This window comes from Myotis nattereri, assembly GCF_964212035.1.
Source record: "Myotis nattereri genome assembly, chromosome: 18".
NCBI lineage: Eukaryota > Metazoa > Chordata > Mammalia > Chiroptera > Vespertilionidae > Myotis > Myotis nattereri.
The window spans coordinates 11,093,046-11,110,703 of NC_138093.1; the positions used below are offsets into that span (position 1 = coordinate 11,093,046).

The following is a 17,658-nucleotide window of genomic DNA, read 5'->3' on the forward strand; positions in this document are numbered from 1 at the left end:
TTTGAAATTGTGAATTAGAGGAAAACATTTTTGTTTTATATAATGTACTCTTTTCACGTATGTCTGTTGTGTTAGGCAAAGTACATCCGGCTAAACAGAAAGGCTAGTTTCCCAGGTGCTACTGTTGTCTTCAGAGTAAGTTCTAGTAACATTTGGAGTAGGAAAGAATTTAGCTAGGTTATAATGCTGATTTTACCAATAATTTTCATCTCCAATCCTTTGCATTCTTTCTCAGCGGTCTGACTGGAACAATTTAGGCTTATTGAAGGTTTTTCTCATTATTTTCCTTTTCTTTCTCTCCCACTGGCCTCTAGTCATGGTGCTTCCCCTAAAATATGTTTGCCATATGTGGGGAACTGTACAGTCTCTCTGAAAGGTGTGTGTGTGTGTGTGTGTGTGTGTGTGTGTGTGTGTGTGTGAGAGAGAGAGAGAGAGAGAGAGAGAGAGAGAGATTATCTATGTGTGTTTGGCAGAGGTTTTCATCCCAATGCCAAAGTCAATGGTCTTTTATTTCCAGCATGCTTGAGTGCAGATCCAATCTGATTCCCACAGCTGTCTGTGAGGTGTGTGTCTCCACAGCTTCAGCTGTTACTCTCCTTGCAGTGAATCACCCTGCAGATGGAAAATAAAAGCTGGAGACCGTAGCTTGGGGCATGCCTTCCTGCCAAGGCCAGGAGCAAAGGACAGTTTCGACCGTGAGACATCATGTTACAGAGGGTCCAAACAGTCCAGGGAAGAGTCGAGGGAGGAGAATGGAATCTGTGGCTTTGGAATGTGGCCTCATTCGCTAATTAGAGTCATGTTGTGTTTCCCAGGAAATGAAAATCAATAATAAAGGAAAGGGAGCTATGGGGGAATCAGTTCCTGAATGAAGGCCCGTGGACCTGACTACATGAACCTTGGCTCACTGAATACAAACAAAAGTTATGCCTGACCCCTGGTCTCTTATCTGAGAGGTGTAACACTGTGGCCTAACCTTGGACAGAGGATCTCTTGTGTTTTCACTGCTCCTAGTAAGAGTGGAAGCATATTTGAGTCCAGATTTATATTTGTTGACCTCTCAAAGTGGTTAGACCATGTTCAACTCAGAACTGAAAAGAAGCAACCAAACATCTGACCGATGGATGGACTTGAGGGATCTATTTGTAAAACGGGCATCATCTCCCAAGTTTCCAGGGAGCGGCAAGGGATCTAAATGGCCCATGGCATAAATAAGAAAAAGTTGGACAGGGGGGTGAGGGCATGAGTTGGGGAGGTCGGGGGTGGGGGGGTTATGGTGGGATAAGGACACATATGTAATACCTTAATAAAAAAAAAAAAGAAAGAAAAAGTTGGGACGATTACCATATAACCAAACGCCTCATGTTATTTCCTTCTCTAGGAAGTTTGCAGGCAGTACCACTTTCCCCCCCAGATCTATGCTCCTGTGTGATTTGATGAGCAAGTTGTAGTGTTTGCACCTCCTCCATTCTGGGCCACAAGCCTGAACCTCACTGTGACACACTAGGCAAATTACTCAAGCTCTCTGAACCCCCTTTTTATGTCTGTAATGGGGTCTTTAAATAATATGATGTATAATACCTAGCAGATGATAACTTCCTCTCATCCTACCCTACTACGCACATACTGCCCACAACCCAGGCTCCTTGATTTATTTAAAGGTGGAGTGGAATTGGAAGACGGAGTGGGAAGCGTGTGTCAAATTAATAACAGTGCCTCTCTGTCTACTCAATGATAAAAATATTTTTAAAAGAGTGTGATGTTTGTTTTGAATATTCAGAAAAATATAGTTTTTATTTGCATTTTCCTAATGATTACTGATGTTGAGCATCTTTTTGTATGCTTGTTGGCCATTTCTAGTGCTTCATTGGAGTAATGTCTGTTCAAGTCCTTTGCCCATTTTTTAATCAGGTTGTTTGTTTTTTTGTTTTAAGTCATAGGAGTTCTTTGTTTATTCTAACTCTCTTGCTCTTTTTCCTTCTAATTTGAGAATAGCATGTTCTAGATGGGGGTACTTCTTCAGTCTGGGTCCTGGAATGAGAAGGTGTATAAAGCAGAGTTATAGCCAGCCTGCAACTACCAGTATGTAATGTGAATGAGAAAGAAACCATTGTGGTAAGCCACTTATATTTGGGGTTGTTACCCAGCATAGTTTAATGCTTTAGATAAAAAATATACAAATACACACATATACACAACAAGCAATAGAATTTAGAAGGAGGTAACTTTCAAGTCAGGAGCAGACTGATAGAAGTTGTTTAGTCAGCTTTGGAAGTACAGGACTAAGAAAAAATATAGAAAGATCCAAATGTGTACTGAGGGATGTTCATTGGTGAACATAAGTACTGATGGAAGGACTGGTTGAAGGGAGTGAATGAGAGTTTATCATTGATAACAGAGCTCTTTTAATTAAAATCAGATCCCCAAACAAGGTTCCTGTTAAGGGGATTTGTCATGGGCATGATAAGAGTCTAATAAAAATAACTTAGCATGAAATTACTAGTTTCCGAGAGGAAATGATAATTGGGAATTTGTGAGTCCGAACGGTTTTCCAGGTGTCCTAACCAAAACTTACAGGACCTGATTCCTGGGAAGATAACATTTATGGGAAATAGTAAAATTCCAAGGGACACTGAGGTTATCTTAGACATTTGATCCAGTATTAACTGGACCAATTAATTGCTTAAATGGGTTTGATACCTCGCAACTATATCTTTTTGGAATCATGTTATTCTGTATGCTTTTTATTAATTGAATATTTTGGAAAAATTTTAAAAATGCATAAAATTGTATAACAAACATTCATGTTCCCAATACCAAGGATGAATATTGTTAACATTTTGTTATATTTGCTTGACTTTATATTAAAATACTAGAGGCCCGATGCATGAAATTCGTGCAAGGGGCTCGGCCCTCACAGCCCCAGCTTCCTTCAAAGGTTTTCTAGAAAGACGTTTGGCTATCTGGTCTAATTAGCATATTATGTTTTTATTATTATAGATAATTACAAGGTTGAGAGCCCCTTTAATTCTTTTCCTTGCCTATTCCCTTTGCCCCTCTTCCCTGCATTCCTTTTCTCTATCCCAAGGCAACCAAAATCTTGGATTTGATGTGTATCAATCTAGCCAGTTTTTCATACCTGTTTGTGTGTACAGTTCTATAATATATAATATGTTGATTTGGTGTGTGTTTTTAATTACATAAGTGGTGTCACATTGTAGTGCCTTTTTGGAATTTTCTTTTTTCACACAGCACTATGTTTTTGTGATATATGTTTATACACACAAATCTAGCTCATTTCCTCTATTTGTTGTATAATATGCCATTATATAAATATGCTATATTTTATTTGGACATTACCGTGCAGGATTTTGAGCAGAGAAGTGACATGATGTATGTTTTAAGGGGTCAATTTGGCTGCTATGTTAAGAACAGACGGTTCGGGAGCTAGTGTGGAAGCAGGGAGACCAGTTAGGAAGGAATCTAGCTGAGACTTGATAGTACCTTAGACCAGAGGGGTAGCAGCAGCAGTGCTGAAAACTTGTGAGATTCTGAAGATATTTTGAAGGTAGATGCAACAAGATTGGCAGGTGGGTTAGATACAGAGTATGAGAGGAAAAGAGGAGTTTTTACCTAAGTAACTGCAAATATGAAGTTGCCACCAACTAAGATGACAGCTGTGGATAGAGCAGGTCTGGGATGGACAATCAGGAGTTTGGTTTTGGAAGTGTTGAGTTGGAGATGCCATTAGATAGCCACAGAAAGATGCTGAATAGATAGTTGGATATAGGAGTCTGGAGTTCAGTGAAGAGGTCTGGCTGGAGTTAGGAATTTCGAAGTCATCAGTTATACAGATTGCATTTACAGCCATGAGATGAGATTAAATTGCAGAGTGAATGCCAAAAAGAATAGGAGTAAAGAAACAAGGACTAAACCTGGGTGCCTGCAATTATAAGAGGTCAGGGAGATGAGTGGGAACCACACAAAGAGACTGAGGAGAGAAACTATTGAGATAATGAGAAGAACCAGAATGTAGTGTCTGAGAGCCAAGTCAAGAAAATGAATCATGGTGGAAGAAGTCATCAGTTGTGTCAAATGCTGCAAATTACGTCAAGTCGATGACAACTTGATACCATCTCCATTGCCAACAGTGATGAGTGGTCACAGAGTGGTAGAGGTGAAGACCTGGTTGGAATGGGTTTAAGGAGAAGGGGAGTCTCATCAAACACACTGGCAGCTCTGGCATCTTTCCGCCAGTGAATTGTCTTGGCACCCTTGTTGAAAATCAGTTGGCCATAGATGTATAGATTTATTTCTGGATTTTAAATTATATTCCATTGATCTATGTAGTCTAGCCTTATACCAGTACTACTTTGTCTAGATTATTGTGGTATTATTGATTGATTTTTGGATATTAAACCAAGCATGCATTTGTGGAATAAATTCTACTTGCTCAGATTGTATCATTTTTTTATATATGTTGCTGGATTCATCTGTTAGTATTTTGGTGAGGATTTTGGGGCATTGATCTATAGTTTTCTTTTGTTGTGATGTCCTTGCCTGCTTTGGTATCAAGGTAATACTGGCCACTTAGAATGAGTAGGAAGTGTGCCCTCCTTTTTCATTTTCTGGAAGAGATTAGTGAAGAATTGGTATTAATTTTTTTAACTGTTAGAATTCACTAATGAAATCACCCCACACCTGTGGTTCATTATTATGGTTTGTTTAGTGATTTTTTTGCAGTCGTTCTATAGTCTGTTTTCATTGGCATGTTTGGCCACCACAGTCTCCGCTGGGTTAGCTTGTGCTCAAGTACTGATTGAACAGAAATTTCCAAATGCCTTGATCCTATACTTTCAATCCTTGGCTGAGGGGCTTACACAGGACCTTAAAGTGAGACAGAGGTGAGCGAGTAGGGGTTTCTCAGGTCTTTGCTGGATATGTGCATAGCCCTGCACATGCATGTGGCTTTCTAGATGTCCAGGAATATGTTAGGTCTTTTCAAAGCACTCAGTGGGCATATCATTTTGCAGCTTTTCTTTTTAAGTTGTTTGACCAGCCTCTTGTTTTCCCCGGCTGGTATTAGCACCTCGGCAGCTGCAATATTAAGTCTTTGCTGCTGATTATTTCTGAAAAACGTTCTAGGGATAGGGTTTTTCCAACAGGGTGAGCTCTAAGTCAGGTGAAATATCAGCAAACCCTGCACATGGGGCTTTTCCAGGGAGCTGTCAGACAGGTCCAGTAGGACAGTTCTCTGGAGATGGGCCTCTATGAGGCACTCCAAACCCAGTCATCCCTTCCTGTGACAGCTAGGCTGCTGGTTTCCATGGCTACCACTGACCTGGAGAGAGGTGGATGGGAATAGAGCAGCGGTTCTCAACCTGTGGGTCGCGACCCCTTTGGGGGTCAAACGACACTTTCATAGGGGTCGCCTAAGACCATCGGAAAACACATATATAATTACATATTGTTTTTGTGATTAATCACTATGCTTTAATTATGTTCAATTTGTAACAATGAAATTGGGGGTCACCACAACATGAGGAACTGTATTAAAGGGTCGCGGCATTAGGAAGGTTGAATCACTGGAATAGAATGAGTTAAAATGCCACATAGCTCTCTGATTTTACTGAGATGCGGATGTTTTTGTTAAAGAAATACTCTTCAGATTATTGCCACTGTGGGTTAATTTCCAGAGTTCAGAAAAAGTTGACTTTGACAATTTTTGCTAGTGTTCTTATTGCTTTTGTGAAGGAGCAGATTTTCAGGGGTTATCAGCTATTCCAGAAGTCACTCCACCTTGTTTTAAGCAACAACAAGGTTTTCATTTATTTTATTCATGGTCCAATGTAGTTGGATTTACTAGTTTCTTACCTATTGTCACAGACTGAACACACCCATGCGACTCATACCCAGAATGCTCTTCTTGTTCCTTTCTAGCCACTAACTATCCCTCTCCCAAGATAACATATTTTTTAGATTAACATCATTTAAATTATTTAGCACATACTGTATGGTGTATGGCTTCTTTCACTCAACATTGTGTTTCTGAGATTGACTTGTGTTGTTGAATGCAATTGTTCATTCTCATTGCGGTAACATTCCATTGTATGAATATACCACAAGTTATCCATTCTACATAGGTGGACATTTAGATAGCTTACAGTTGGGGCTGTCACATTTTATTCTTGTACATATATTTTTGAGAACATTCCTGTTAGATATATACCTAGAAATGGACTGCCTTGCTCATATGTTATATAAATGTTGAGTGTTAGTGGATACAGCTTTTAAAGTTGACGTGCTACCAGTTTACGTCCCACAGCAGTGTATAAGAGTTCTACTTACTTAATATCCTTGCCATAGTAGGTATTATTCAGCCTTTTCACTTTAATCATTCTGATGTGTGTGTAGTGCTATCACAGTGATACCACTTTAATTTACATGTAATGCATTTGGCCAGTTTTCATAGGGTTGTCTGCTTTTCTCTTATGAATTTGTAGGAGTTTTTTACATATTCTGTACACCAATATATATAGGCTTGCAAATATCATCCCCTACTCTGTAACTTGCCTTTTTCCCCATTTAAATGGTGGTGTTGGATAAAGAAAAGTAGTCAATTTTAATGTGCTTTAATTTATCCAGATTTTTGCTTTGTGCTTAGTACTTTTTGGATCCTGTTAAAAAAAATCTGTATTGGCCAAAGAAAATTAAAGATGCAACTCATTTAATTTTTCTGCAAAAACATTTAAAGACCTGTTATTTAGGCAGAACACTTTAGTCTATCTTGAAGAATACCAATGTTTCCCAAAGAGTGTATTTTACAAATGATTGCCCTTTTTAATTCACAAAAACATCCCCAAAACATCAAGCCTTATATAACTCTATCCCAGAAGATCTTTTGTTCTTTCCTATCAAACCCAGCAATTCCGTTGAGTATATTTCTTATCCCATTTGTTTCTAATCACCCTGTCTTCTATTTTCAGAGATAATAGAGCCCATTAGATGTGAAGTCCTCTAACTTTCTGCTCTCTGATTCTATCCCACAAGATATAACCTCATCTTATATTATTTCCCCTCCTGTTTCTGTGGAAGATGTTCTGAAAAGTAGGTCTGTCCTTAGTTAAAAAACAAAACAAAATTTTATTCTCTAAACCAGTGGTTCTCAACCTTGGCTGCACATTAGAATCACCTGAGAATCTTTTTAAAATCCTGATTTCTGGGCCTCATCCTCCGGAAATTCTGTTTCCTTGTTACTAATGTTGTGACCTCACCCCATAACAAAGAAACAGATTTCCGGAGGATGAGGCCCAGAAATCAGGATTTTAAAAAGATTTCCAGGTGATTCTAATGTGCAGCCAAGGTTGAGAACCACTGCTAACCCCTATTGGTTATTGCCATCTCTACCCTTCCTTTAAAAAATGTTTCAGCCTGACCAGTGTGGCTCGGTTGGTTGAGCGTTGTCCTATGCACCGAGAGGTCGCCAGTTCGATTCCCAGTCAGGGCACATGCCTGGGTTGAGGGCTCCATCCCCAGTGGGGGGTGTGCAGGAGGCAGCCGGCCAGTGATTCTGTCTCATCAGTGTTTCTCTCTTTTCCTCTCCTTTCCTCTCTCTATAAAATCAATAAAAACATTTTTTTAAAGAAAAACATATCTTAGACATGTGGTAAAATTGCATAGAACTAAATATACCCACACAATGAGTGCATGTAAAATTGGTGTAATCTAAATAGGATGGATGGATTGTGTCAAATTCATTTTCCTGGTTGTGATAGTGAACTATAGTTACACAAGATGTTGCCATTGGGGAAACTGGGTGAAGGGTATACTGGATCTCTCTATGTTACTTCTTACAACTTGTGAATCATCTCAAAATAAAAAGTTAAAACAAAAGTCTTCCTATAAAGTATCCATAATAAGAACTACCATTTATTGAATGATTACTGTGTGCTAGATACACAGTTCTAAACCCTGGCAGGTGGATATTATCATTAACCTCCGTTTCTAAATGACAAAACGGAGGCACAGAGAGGTTAAGTCACTTACACAGGGTCCCCCAGCTAATTAGTGGCAGAACTTGCATTGTGATCCTGGAGGCCTCACTCCCAAGAGAGAGCTCTTAACCACTCTGTCATACTCCTCCTACATCTGTCTTCAGATCCTGCCACCTACTCACACTTCAACCCACCTCTCTGTACTTTAGCTTCCATCCAGTCACTCCCTTGCAACTGCTTTTGCCCAGATTACCAAGTCTGTTGTTAACTAATGGATTCTCTTTGGTCCTCACCATTCTTTCTGCAGCCTTTTATGTTGCCCATACATTCCAGTATTTACTGAGCACCTGCAATGTGTCAGACTCTTGTTTTACAGCAGCAAACAAAACAGGCAGAACTGCTGTAACTGACGAATGCATGTGTGTTTACTGTTACGATTAGGGATCAGAACTTCAGTCAGTGCTGGCCTGTTTGTGGCTGGCCACCTTACTGGTCCATGCTTTTGTTTTTCTGTGGCTAAAACAGATCATATTATTATTTTGTGGTTTCACAACATAACTCAAAACAGACTATATTTAAATACCATTTTCACTTTTCTCCAGATACAAATCTAAACTTTTCCAAGCAGTTGTCTTGAATATAAGTAAATGAAAAGAACCAAATCCTGAAGAGTACTACCCTTCTTATACAATTAGCAATAATAAATTGGGAAAATTAATTCTTTGACTTTTTTACCTACATTTTTATGTCTAAGAATAATTTGGATTACTTTCCTGCCCCCTTAGTTGGAAATGCCAGGAAGATCTCTGCAGAATATGAACGTCTCATTCCATATGTCCAAATAAAAAGCTACTCCACGGGAAATACTTGACTTCATGGAGACCTGATGCTAGCTTTTTGCGTATCGCCAAAGCTGAGCACATGAGCCCGGATTGAAGAAGAGGGGTCATCTTGTCTCTTCCCACACGCCCATTGTTATTTTCTGTGTTGTCATTTCTTCCCCCAGTTCAGTACAGAAGAAACAGAAACCCTCTCCAACTTCTTCATGCCAAAACCCAGCTCTTATTGTATGACTTCTAATGGGAATGGGTTTTGCTTGATGATTAAAAGCAACCAGAATCCTCTTGCTTCCTCCAGCGTCACTATTTCTGCCTGCTCGCTGTTTGTTTACGGCAGCAGTTAGCAATTTGCAGGGACAGTGCTGTCAAAGTCGCTGCCTCCGTGAAGCCTGAATGGCTCTTGGAAGAAAGATGACAGATTCGGCCCAGCAACTTGCAAAACTTGAAAAGCGATTCCTTGTCAAATACGTGAAAAACAACTCTTCCCTCTCCATGACTTGAGGGGAAAAATGAGAAACTAGCTTACTTACGCCAGATGGTGATTCCTTGCTAGTAAAATAGGCCTGGCCTGATTCAGCCCCATTCCTTCATGTTCCTTTTGCAAAACCCACAAAGAACACATTTGGGGCCACTTTTCAGAGTTGGCAACAGTCTCTGCTTTTGAAGGAAATCATATGGACACAAATAAAGCCACAATGGATGAAGGGCTCGGAATCCCCGGGGTCCAGAAACAAGATGCATGGGCCTGAAATTCCAGGTCATCAGTTAGAACCTGGCCTGGGCCCAAGAATCATCCCAATTGTAACCAGGTTTGGTTACTTGATTAAATTTGGTTGCAACAACAAAAAAATTGGGAAAATGTTATATTTTCTTATTGACTAGATCACTTTTTTTTTTTTTAATCCTCACCTAAGGACATGCTTTCATTGATTTTTATATAGAGAGGGAGAGAGAAAACCATTGATGTGAGAAACGTTGATTGGTTGCCCCCTGTACAAACCCCAACCAGAGATCAAACCTGCAACCTTAATGTGCATGGAAGGACACTCCTACCAACTGAGCCACCTGACCAGGGCTAGACCTCTTCGTTTACAAAAAGAAAAAAAAAGAGGAAGAGGAGGAACACATAAAAACTATAGTTTGGAATGATAAAGTGATTCCGAAATTTCAAATTATTCTAGGTCTAAAGGATCAGTCTTTAAGTCCAGTACCTTTCTCTACCATTTACATGTAAGGTATCATAGCTACTTGCATATATTTATTTTATTTTTAAAAAATATGTTTTTATTAATTTTAGAGATAGGAAGGGAGAGGGAAAGAGAGACAGAGAAACATCGATCAGCTGCCTCCTGCATGCCCCCTACTGGGGATCGAGCCCACAACCTGTGCATGTGCCCTGATAGGGAATGGAACTGGTGACCTTTTGGTGCATGGGATGATGCTCAACCCACTGAGCAACACCAGCCAGGATGCTTTCATATATTTAGACTTTATTTCTACTGGACTTGAACCTGTGTGTGTGTGTGTGTGTGTGTGTGTGTCTTAATAACCTTGGCTTTTTAAAGATGGAACAGATGTCTCAAGACTTAATGAAATCCCCTCAAAACAGTCTTTCTAGGGATGTTGTAAAGAGGATTTAAACACTATACTAGCAATCATATTGTTTGGTTTTGAAGATTTCTCCTTCACCTAAAATTCTGTGCAAATCCCCTTCACCCGTCCTTTTTTAAAATTACCTTGATTTGGGGTATTTTCAGCCATTTAAGGTGATACCCGCCGTTTGTTTAGTTTTGTCATGTATGTAAGAAAGTACTGACCACGTTTGTTAATGTTCTATTTTATCTCTTTAGGTGGCTGAACACACACAATTAAGTTGGATCCTTACCTGCATGGTCAGACTACCCCGATTACAACATTTACACCAGTGGAAGGTAAATGCCAGTAATCTGATTAACAAACAGAAAGGAGTTCAGGGTCCGCATTACAACTATCCCCCACCCTGCCCCACCCCACCTCCCGCACCCCTGCTTATTTCTGTGGTTAGCTCTGGGAATCCCAAGTTGACTGCCTTCCTGGTCTGCTATTCACTAGTGACTAGAAAAGCTATGTTTAAACTCTGTGCCTCAGGGTATTAAATGGAAATGAAAAGGGTTCCCTAAGATTCCTTCCAACTTAAAAACTGGATCAAAATATCCAATATACTTGATTTGATCTGTGTATGGCTGAATCAGAGGGCCCTTTGGGTAGACTTGGTAATGACCTTGAAGCTACCACATTGTACTCAACAATCAAAATTTCTGGATTACAGGATTCTGAAGTTATCCCGTTGGCACTGGAATTACCTGGCAGTGAGGCAAGAATATTTCTATTGTGGGGGGAAGAGACAGCCTATTTTATTTAACATTTAAACAAGTTGAGTCCAGGCAGCAGTTCAAACCCACAGATAAACTAAGGCTGTACTTTTTCTTAGAAGTTCAACTAAGAAAGGTAAATTGGATAATTCATAGTACTTTACTTCCATTTATTTTTGCAATTGGATAACCCAAGGGCAGATAGCCACTGACTCTGTCAAGGCTAATTCCAGTTTCAAGCTGCTCTCCAGCAAGATGGTTCAGCAGCCTCTGCATCCGCTGCAGAGATAAGCAGACAGAGCTTAAAAGTGACGGTGCTTAGAGAAGATGTTGATAATGCTGCAGCATCATTACCTGACAAGAGTTACCAACAAAATTGTGTAATGCTTTGGTTTTAGGCCAGGCTTTTCCCAGTTGATATAAGTCCTCTAGCACTCAATGGAATGCTGAAATCCTCTTTATAAGAACTGAATACTAATTTCATGGGAAATGTCCCTACTTTACAATAGTGTCTAAGGGCCTCCTGGTAGCACATCACTAGTGAATGCTTGGTTGATATCCTGGAGAAGCCTTCCCACGAGCCTGCAATTCCTGGTTTGTGGGGAAAACATGGATTTCACGTGCCAGCCTTCACCTAGAGCATGTTACTGCCTTCGGTGGTCATTTCTTCATGAACAAATATTTGTGATGCTCCTGCAAGTCTCCTGCCACGCTAGGTGCTAGAGCCACAGGAGTCAATAAGGCAGGTGGAAACAGCTCCTTTCATGAGGCTTGTAGTTTGTTCGAGAAAAGGCAATTAAACAAGTAATCAGAAGGTGTGAAAGAGCCCACCAGCATGGCTCAGTGGTTGAGCGCCAACCTATGAACCAGGAGGTCACGGTTCAATTCCTGGTTCAGGGCACATGCCCTGGTTGCAGACTCAGTCTCCAGTAGGGGGCATGCAGGAAGTAGCTGATCAATGATTCTCATCATTGCTGCTTCTATCTCTCGCTCCCTCTCCCTTCCTCTCTAAAATCAATAATAGATAGATAGGTAAGTAGGTAGGTAGATAGATAGATAGATAGATAGATAGATAGATAGGAAGTGTGAAAGACAAAGAGGAAAGCTTCCAGTGCTGTGGCCGGATCTGAGAGCTCCTACCTTGGTTTTGATTGGCGCAGTGAGGGGTGGGCCCATAGGGTAAAAAGGTGGGCTCAGGGCTGCTGAGGTCAGGGTTATTTGGAGGATTAATGAGATAATACAGATGTAAGGCATCTGGGGTTGATAATAGACACGCAATAAAATATTAGTGCTCTCCACATCTTTCCCTTTTCTTTGTAATTTCAAGGTTCAGTATTCTAATATTAAAAGACTATAAATCTAATGCAGTGGCAATTTTAAACAACTGAGTTCTTTTCCCATTTGCTCATTTCCAAATTAAACTTTCATTATCTTTACCCAGTGATCATTGCCAACTGGCGTTTATCATGGACTTTGTAAGAAGGAGATATACTGAAGTTCAAACTTTCAAATTTCCTTTGAGTGGCCTATATAGCATTAGTTGCTATAAACAAGAAACTCCTGGTAATAACCAGAACAGTTAAGTTGGTAACTGAATTATGAGTGAGAAGCTTTTGCCTTTCAGACCCCGACTCAAGGAGTGTGTCCGCACGTTGGTGGGGGAAGCCCGAGTTGTGGACCTTGTCGAGCTTGGTCCTTGGGATCATGCTAGTCCATGCATTTAAGTTGTTCAATTTATTCAGAAATAATAGGACCTCTGAGAAGTGGTTATTATTAACTAATCAAATGAGATTTATCTACACACCAAAATACCTAATTATCATTTTACATGTAATGATATGCAATTGCCAGTGAACTACACCACAGCATTCCCTGCTAATAAGTAGCCCTGCTCAGAGAACCAAGTTACCCATCAGCACTATTTAACTGCAGGAGGGAGCTGGTATCACTAGGGCTCATACTCAGTGGGTACACACTAGTAATTTATAGCTGGCACCCATTGCTCACCAGTTATTAAATATTTCTGATGTCACCTCTGGTGTTTCCATCAGCTTCCCCATTAAGGAAATAGTCTGGTCTATGCAATTTGTCCTGTTCATTGGAATCACTTTACTCTCACTGCTGTAGCACCTAAAGATCAATACAGGTAATTAGGACTGGGAGATTAAAATTTCTCTTCATTTTATTTTTTAAATGCCATGATTTCCTTTGTAGTTGTTTCCTTAAGTGCGATATTTTAAAATTGATTTTAGAGAGAAAGGGAGAAGGAGATAGAAATGTCAATTATGAGAGAGAATCACTGATTGGCTGCCTCCTGCATGCCCCCCTACTGGGGATTGAGCCTGCAACCCAGGCATGTGACCTGACTGGGAATCTAACTGTGACCTCCTGGTTCATAGGTCAACACTCAACCACTGAGCAATACCAGCCAGACTTAAATGTAATTTTAAGGAAACAGTCCAGTTTTGTTAACAGCACAGTGCGAGACTTTTGGGGAGATTTCCCCGGATAAACAATAGGCATTTGATGTTAACTCATGTTAATTTATAGGCATTTAATTTCATGACATTTTCTGCCCTTGCCTGTGAAATCAGGAATTATCTGATTTGGAACCTTGAAAACTCTTATGCCCTTTAATAAAATGGATGGGAAATAGTGGCAGTGGTGGAGTGGACTCACCTTGTTCCTGCCTAAGCCTGGGGCATGAAGACAAGCCACCAGAAGATGGCTAGAGTTGCTAGAAGGAACGGAGATGTAATGTCATTGCAGGCGCCTTTAGATTGCCCTTTGCTTGCTTTAAAGATTTCTTAGTTTACAGTATAATTAGGTTCATGCCTTTCCCTCCTCTTTTCACCCCCACAGGCAAAGAGTGCCAAGCAGAAGCATGATGGAACCATGGGCCTGCTCACGTACCCGGTGCTCCAGGCAGCTGACGTCCTGCTGTACAAGTAAGGTGCCGGAGTTCACCCCGTCTTACACATACGCATGCGTAAGAGGGTGTTTTATCCTGTTCCAGATATATTTGGTTCACGGGGGAAAAGGACATAGAAAGGATCAGATGCGTGAATTAGTTCATCTATTCTCCAGTAACAGATACTAAATTATGGATGGATGCGCCATAATTTAGTATCTTCCCTAGGAGAACTAGACTCCTTTGCCTGTAAGTGTGCTAATAGCATGGAGATGACAGTATATGTGCCTTGTGTAGTTATGATGGAAACAGCCAGAGAGCAGCTGCTTAGCTTTATAGATAAGGAATGTCCAGGATTAAGGCTATTTTATTATATATATCTTACACACACATCTATATATATAAAAGGCTAATATGCAAAGTGTCCCCTTGGGAGTTTGACCAGGAGTTTAGTCACTCACTATGACATATGGCATAGAACAAAGGAAGGCCCTTGCCAGCAGCTGGAAGACCCCAATTGGCCCTGATTGCCAGCCAGGCCTAGGGACCCTACCCATGCACAAATTTCATGCACCGGGCCTCTAGTGTGTGTGTGTGTGTGTGTGTGTGTGTGTGTGTGTGTGTGTGTCAGTTTGTGTAATGTGCCTTTGTCGTATTGACTTGAGTGCTGGGCTTCTGGTAACATTTATTATTTATTATAAATGACTTTTGGAAGTCTAAGATACTTTTCCCCAGGAATAGCAAGTGAGAGGCTAATAAAGATCTGATAATTTCATTTGTAAGGGCTACTTGTTTCTATTTGTAAAAAACCTTCATTTCTTATTTGTAAAATAGGAATAATGATCACCCTGCACAGGATTATTAAAAGATTAACATGAACTATGGGCCAGGCAGTGCAGTGACTGGGAGCTCAATTATGATCAATGATGGGTATGTTTTTGATGATAACAGTCTTATATTTAATTTAATTTTCAAGGGCTACTTGTTTCTAGAGCAATGGGCTGAGATTTCTTCGCACCAGGATATGGGAGCACATGAGCATGGTGGGTTTCTTTAATAGTCCAAGAGCTGTAATGGGAAAGTCCTGTGAGTTCAAGGCTGTGAAAAGGAGTAAAGTTTACCAGGAAGAATTGCCCTCCTTGTGATACTGTGGCCCACAGCATGGGAAAGAACTTTAGACAACCCCTTCTTCAATTCCCTTGCTTTACATGTGGCCCGATGAGGCTCAACAATTTTCCCAAAGCCATGCAGCCAGTCAGAGGACAGTGGAGGCCCAGCGCATGATTCTGGCCTCCCGAGGCCACTGCTGACCATCCTTCCAGCAATCATGTCAGGAGACAGGATAACCAGTGAGCAACCAGAACAATCCAAGATCATGTATGCTGAAGTGATGATGGATCTATTTTTATCAATTGCCCAAAATGAAAGGGCAGAATGAGAAAACACTACAGTTTTTCTCATCTACAAAGTGGGTTAATGGGACATAGCTCAGAGGTTATTAAACAAATTCTGTATGAATTGAATCCTGTAGTACATAGTCAATGCAAACTGTTTAGGAGTACAAGAGCAACATTTGAAAAGGCTGAAATTGGCAAAAATAGCTCCTTAAGATCTTCAAATCTATCTATGTTTATATATATAAAAATATATAAAATATATCTATATATATTAAAGGCTAATGTGCAAAGTGTCCCCTCCGGAGTTCAACTGGCAGACCAGCAGTTCAATCGCTTGCTATGACATGCACTGACCACCAGGGGGTGGCGCAAAATAAAGGAAGGCCCCAGCTGGCAGCCAGGGAAAGAAGGCCCCAGCTGGCAGCCGGAAGGCCCTAATAGGTCCTGATTGCTGGCCAGGTCTAGGGAACCTACCTGTACATGAATTTTATGCACCAGGCCTCTAGTTTTTATATATTGTAAATACAGATGTCATATATTATATATTTCTATTTACATATTTCATTTTATATATTACTAGTGCCCCAGTGCACCCTCCCCCACCGGCCACACCTGGGGTGGCGCCACGGCTTAAAGGTCATCTGCAGAGTGAGCGGGGTCCCTCTGGCAGGTGGGGTCCCTTGGCCTGGCCTGCAGGGATCAGGCCGAAACCGGCTCTCCAATATCCCCTGAGGGGTCCTGGATTGCGAGAGGGTGGTTCTCAGGTGACGCGCCCCAGAATCGGCTCCCTCCTCTCTGGTTCTGGGTGCATCACCTAAGAACCGCTGCTGCCAAGTCACCGCAGCTTAGCTGCTCCTTCATTGAGCATCTGCCCCCTGGTGGTCAGTGTGCATCAGACCTACTGGCCAGTCGGACAGTCACTTAGCTGTTTATATATATAGATATTTACATGTCAATAAATATTTAATATATAATTTCTTCCTAATTGCTTGGTAATGAATAGCAGAGGCAGGACTCAAACCCAGGTCTGATTTTTAGCCTGTACCATTGTTTTCTCTGTAACAGGGTCTTAAGTATAATAAAGTAGCAGATATTTGAAGAGAGGCAAAATACTCAAAAGTAGCAAGTGTTCATAATTTTTAGTTTGCATCTGCATTATATTTCTGTGTAATTTCAAATAGCTGGCTATATGTTAAGTGAATGTTTCTCTCTTTCTCTCCCTCTCTATACATACACACATAATTTTTATGAATATACAGCAAATATTTGTTAGTACCTGTAATGCCATGAATTCAGAAAAAGGCACTGCGCTTGGGCATGAGAGGAAGGGGAGGAAGGCATTAACGTGTGGTGAGCATTATTTGCCTGGCACCATACTAGCTGCTGCACACACATGGCCTATTCAGATTTTCTCCACAACAACAGCTCTGTCACACAGCAGAGCGGGACTCTCCCCACTTCACAGATAAAGAAGTGAAATATGAGAGAGGTACCACTGACCTACTCAAATAGAGACAAGAGTGATCACCTGGTTAATGACTTGCTCTTCCTCCAGAATTTGAACAGGGCAATATGGGATTAGGGTAAGAAGACAGTGAAAGCAGAAGCTGAGGTGATGGGACAATGAGGAAACAGAGGCCTCCTGGAACTGTGAGCAAGCAGAACCCAAAACAGAGTGCAGAGAGTAAGACGATTGGTTGGAAACGTCCTGCTTGGTAATTCCAGGGAAGAGCTGAGTCACCCTAACTCTGAGGGTCTGACTACTGCCATTGAGGACAACTGAGATGGTCAGTTCCTCAAACTGCATTGGAGACGTCTAGTTCTTGAATTATGTCCTTTGTCTGCGAGGCCAGTCTGTCCCACTTTTTTTTTTTTGAGATCCTGGAGAACGCTGGCCAAACCTCATGTCAGCAGTCTGCTGATGTCTACATACCCACCCACAGCTGCCAAAGCAAGCATTTCTCTTCTTCCTCTTTCACCTTCCCGTTCTCAACACTGACCCGGAGTCCCCTGGAAAGCACCCTGAGAAATGTAGCTTTCAGGCTGCTGGCCCCTGAAAACCGAGAAATAGAAGGGGAGAGAAGGGCCCTGAGATGTCAACAGACAATCCAGTCACCCTCCTGAAAGCAATGGGAGGCTATTGGTGCATTTTAAGGACAGAATGAA

General features: G+C 41.0%; 1 protein-coding gene across 1 annotated transcript in view; it reads left to right on the forward strand.

Moving 5' to 3' along the window:
* The window catches only part of WARS2 (tryptophanyl tRNA synthetase 2, mitochondrial), a 64,491-nt gene that overhangs the window by 34,000 nt on the left and 12,833 nt on the right, over positions 1-17,658 (forward strand). Inside the window, exons 3-4 of the mRNA XM_081111780.1 lie at positions 10,684-10,764; positions 14,047-14,132. Of these exons, the coding sequence (XP_080967906.1) occupies positions 10,684-10,764; positions 14,047-14,132 (167 nt within the window). The remainder of the gene's footprint in view (positions 1-10,683; positions 10,765-14,046; positions 14,133-17,658) is intronic.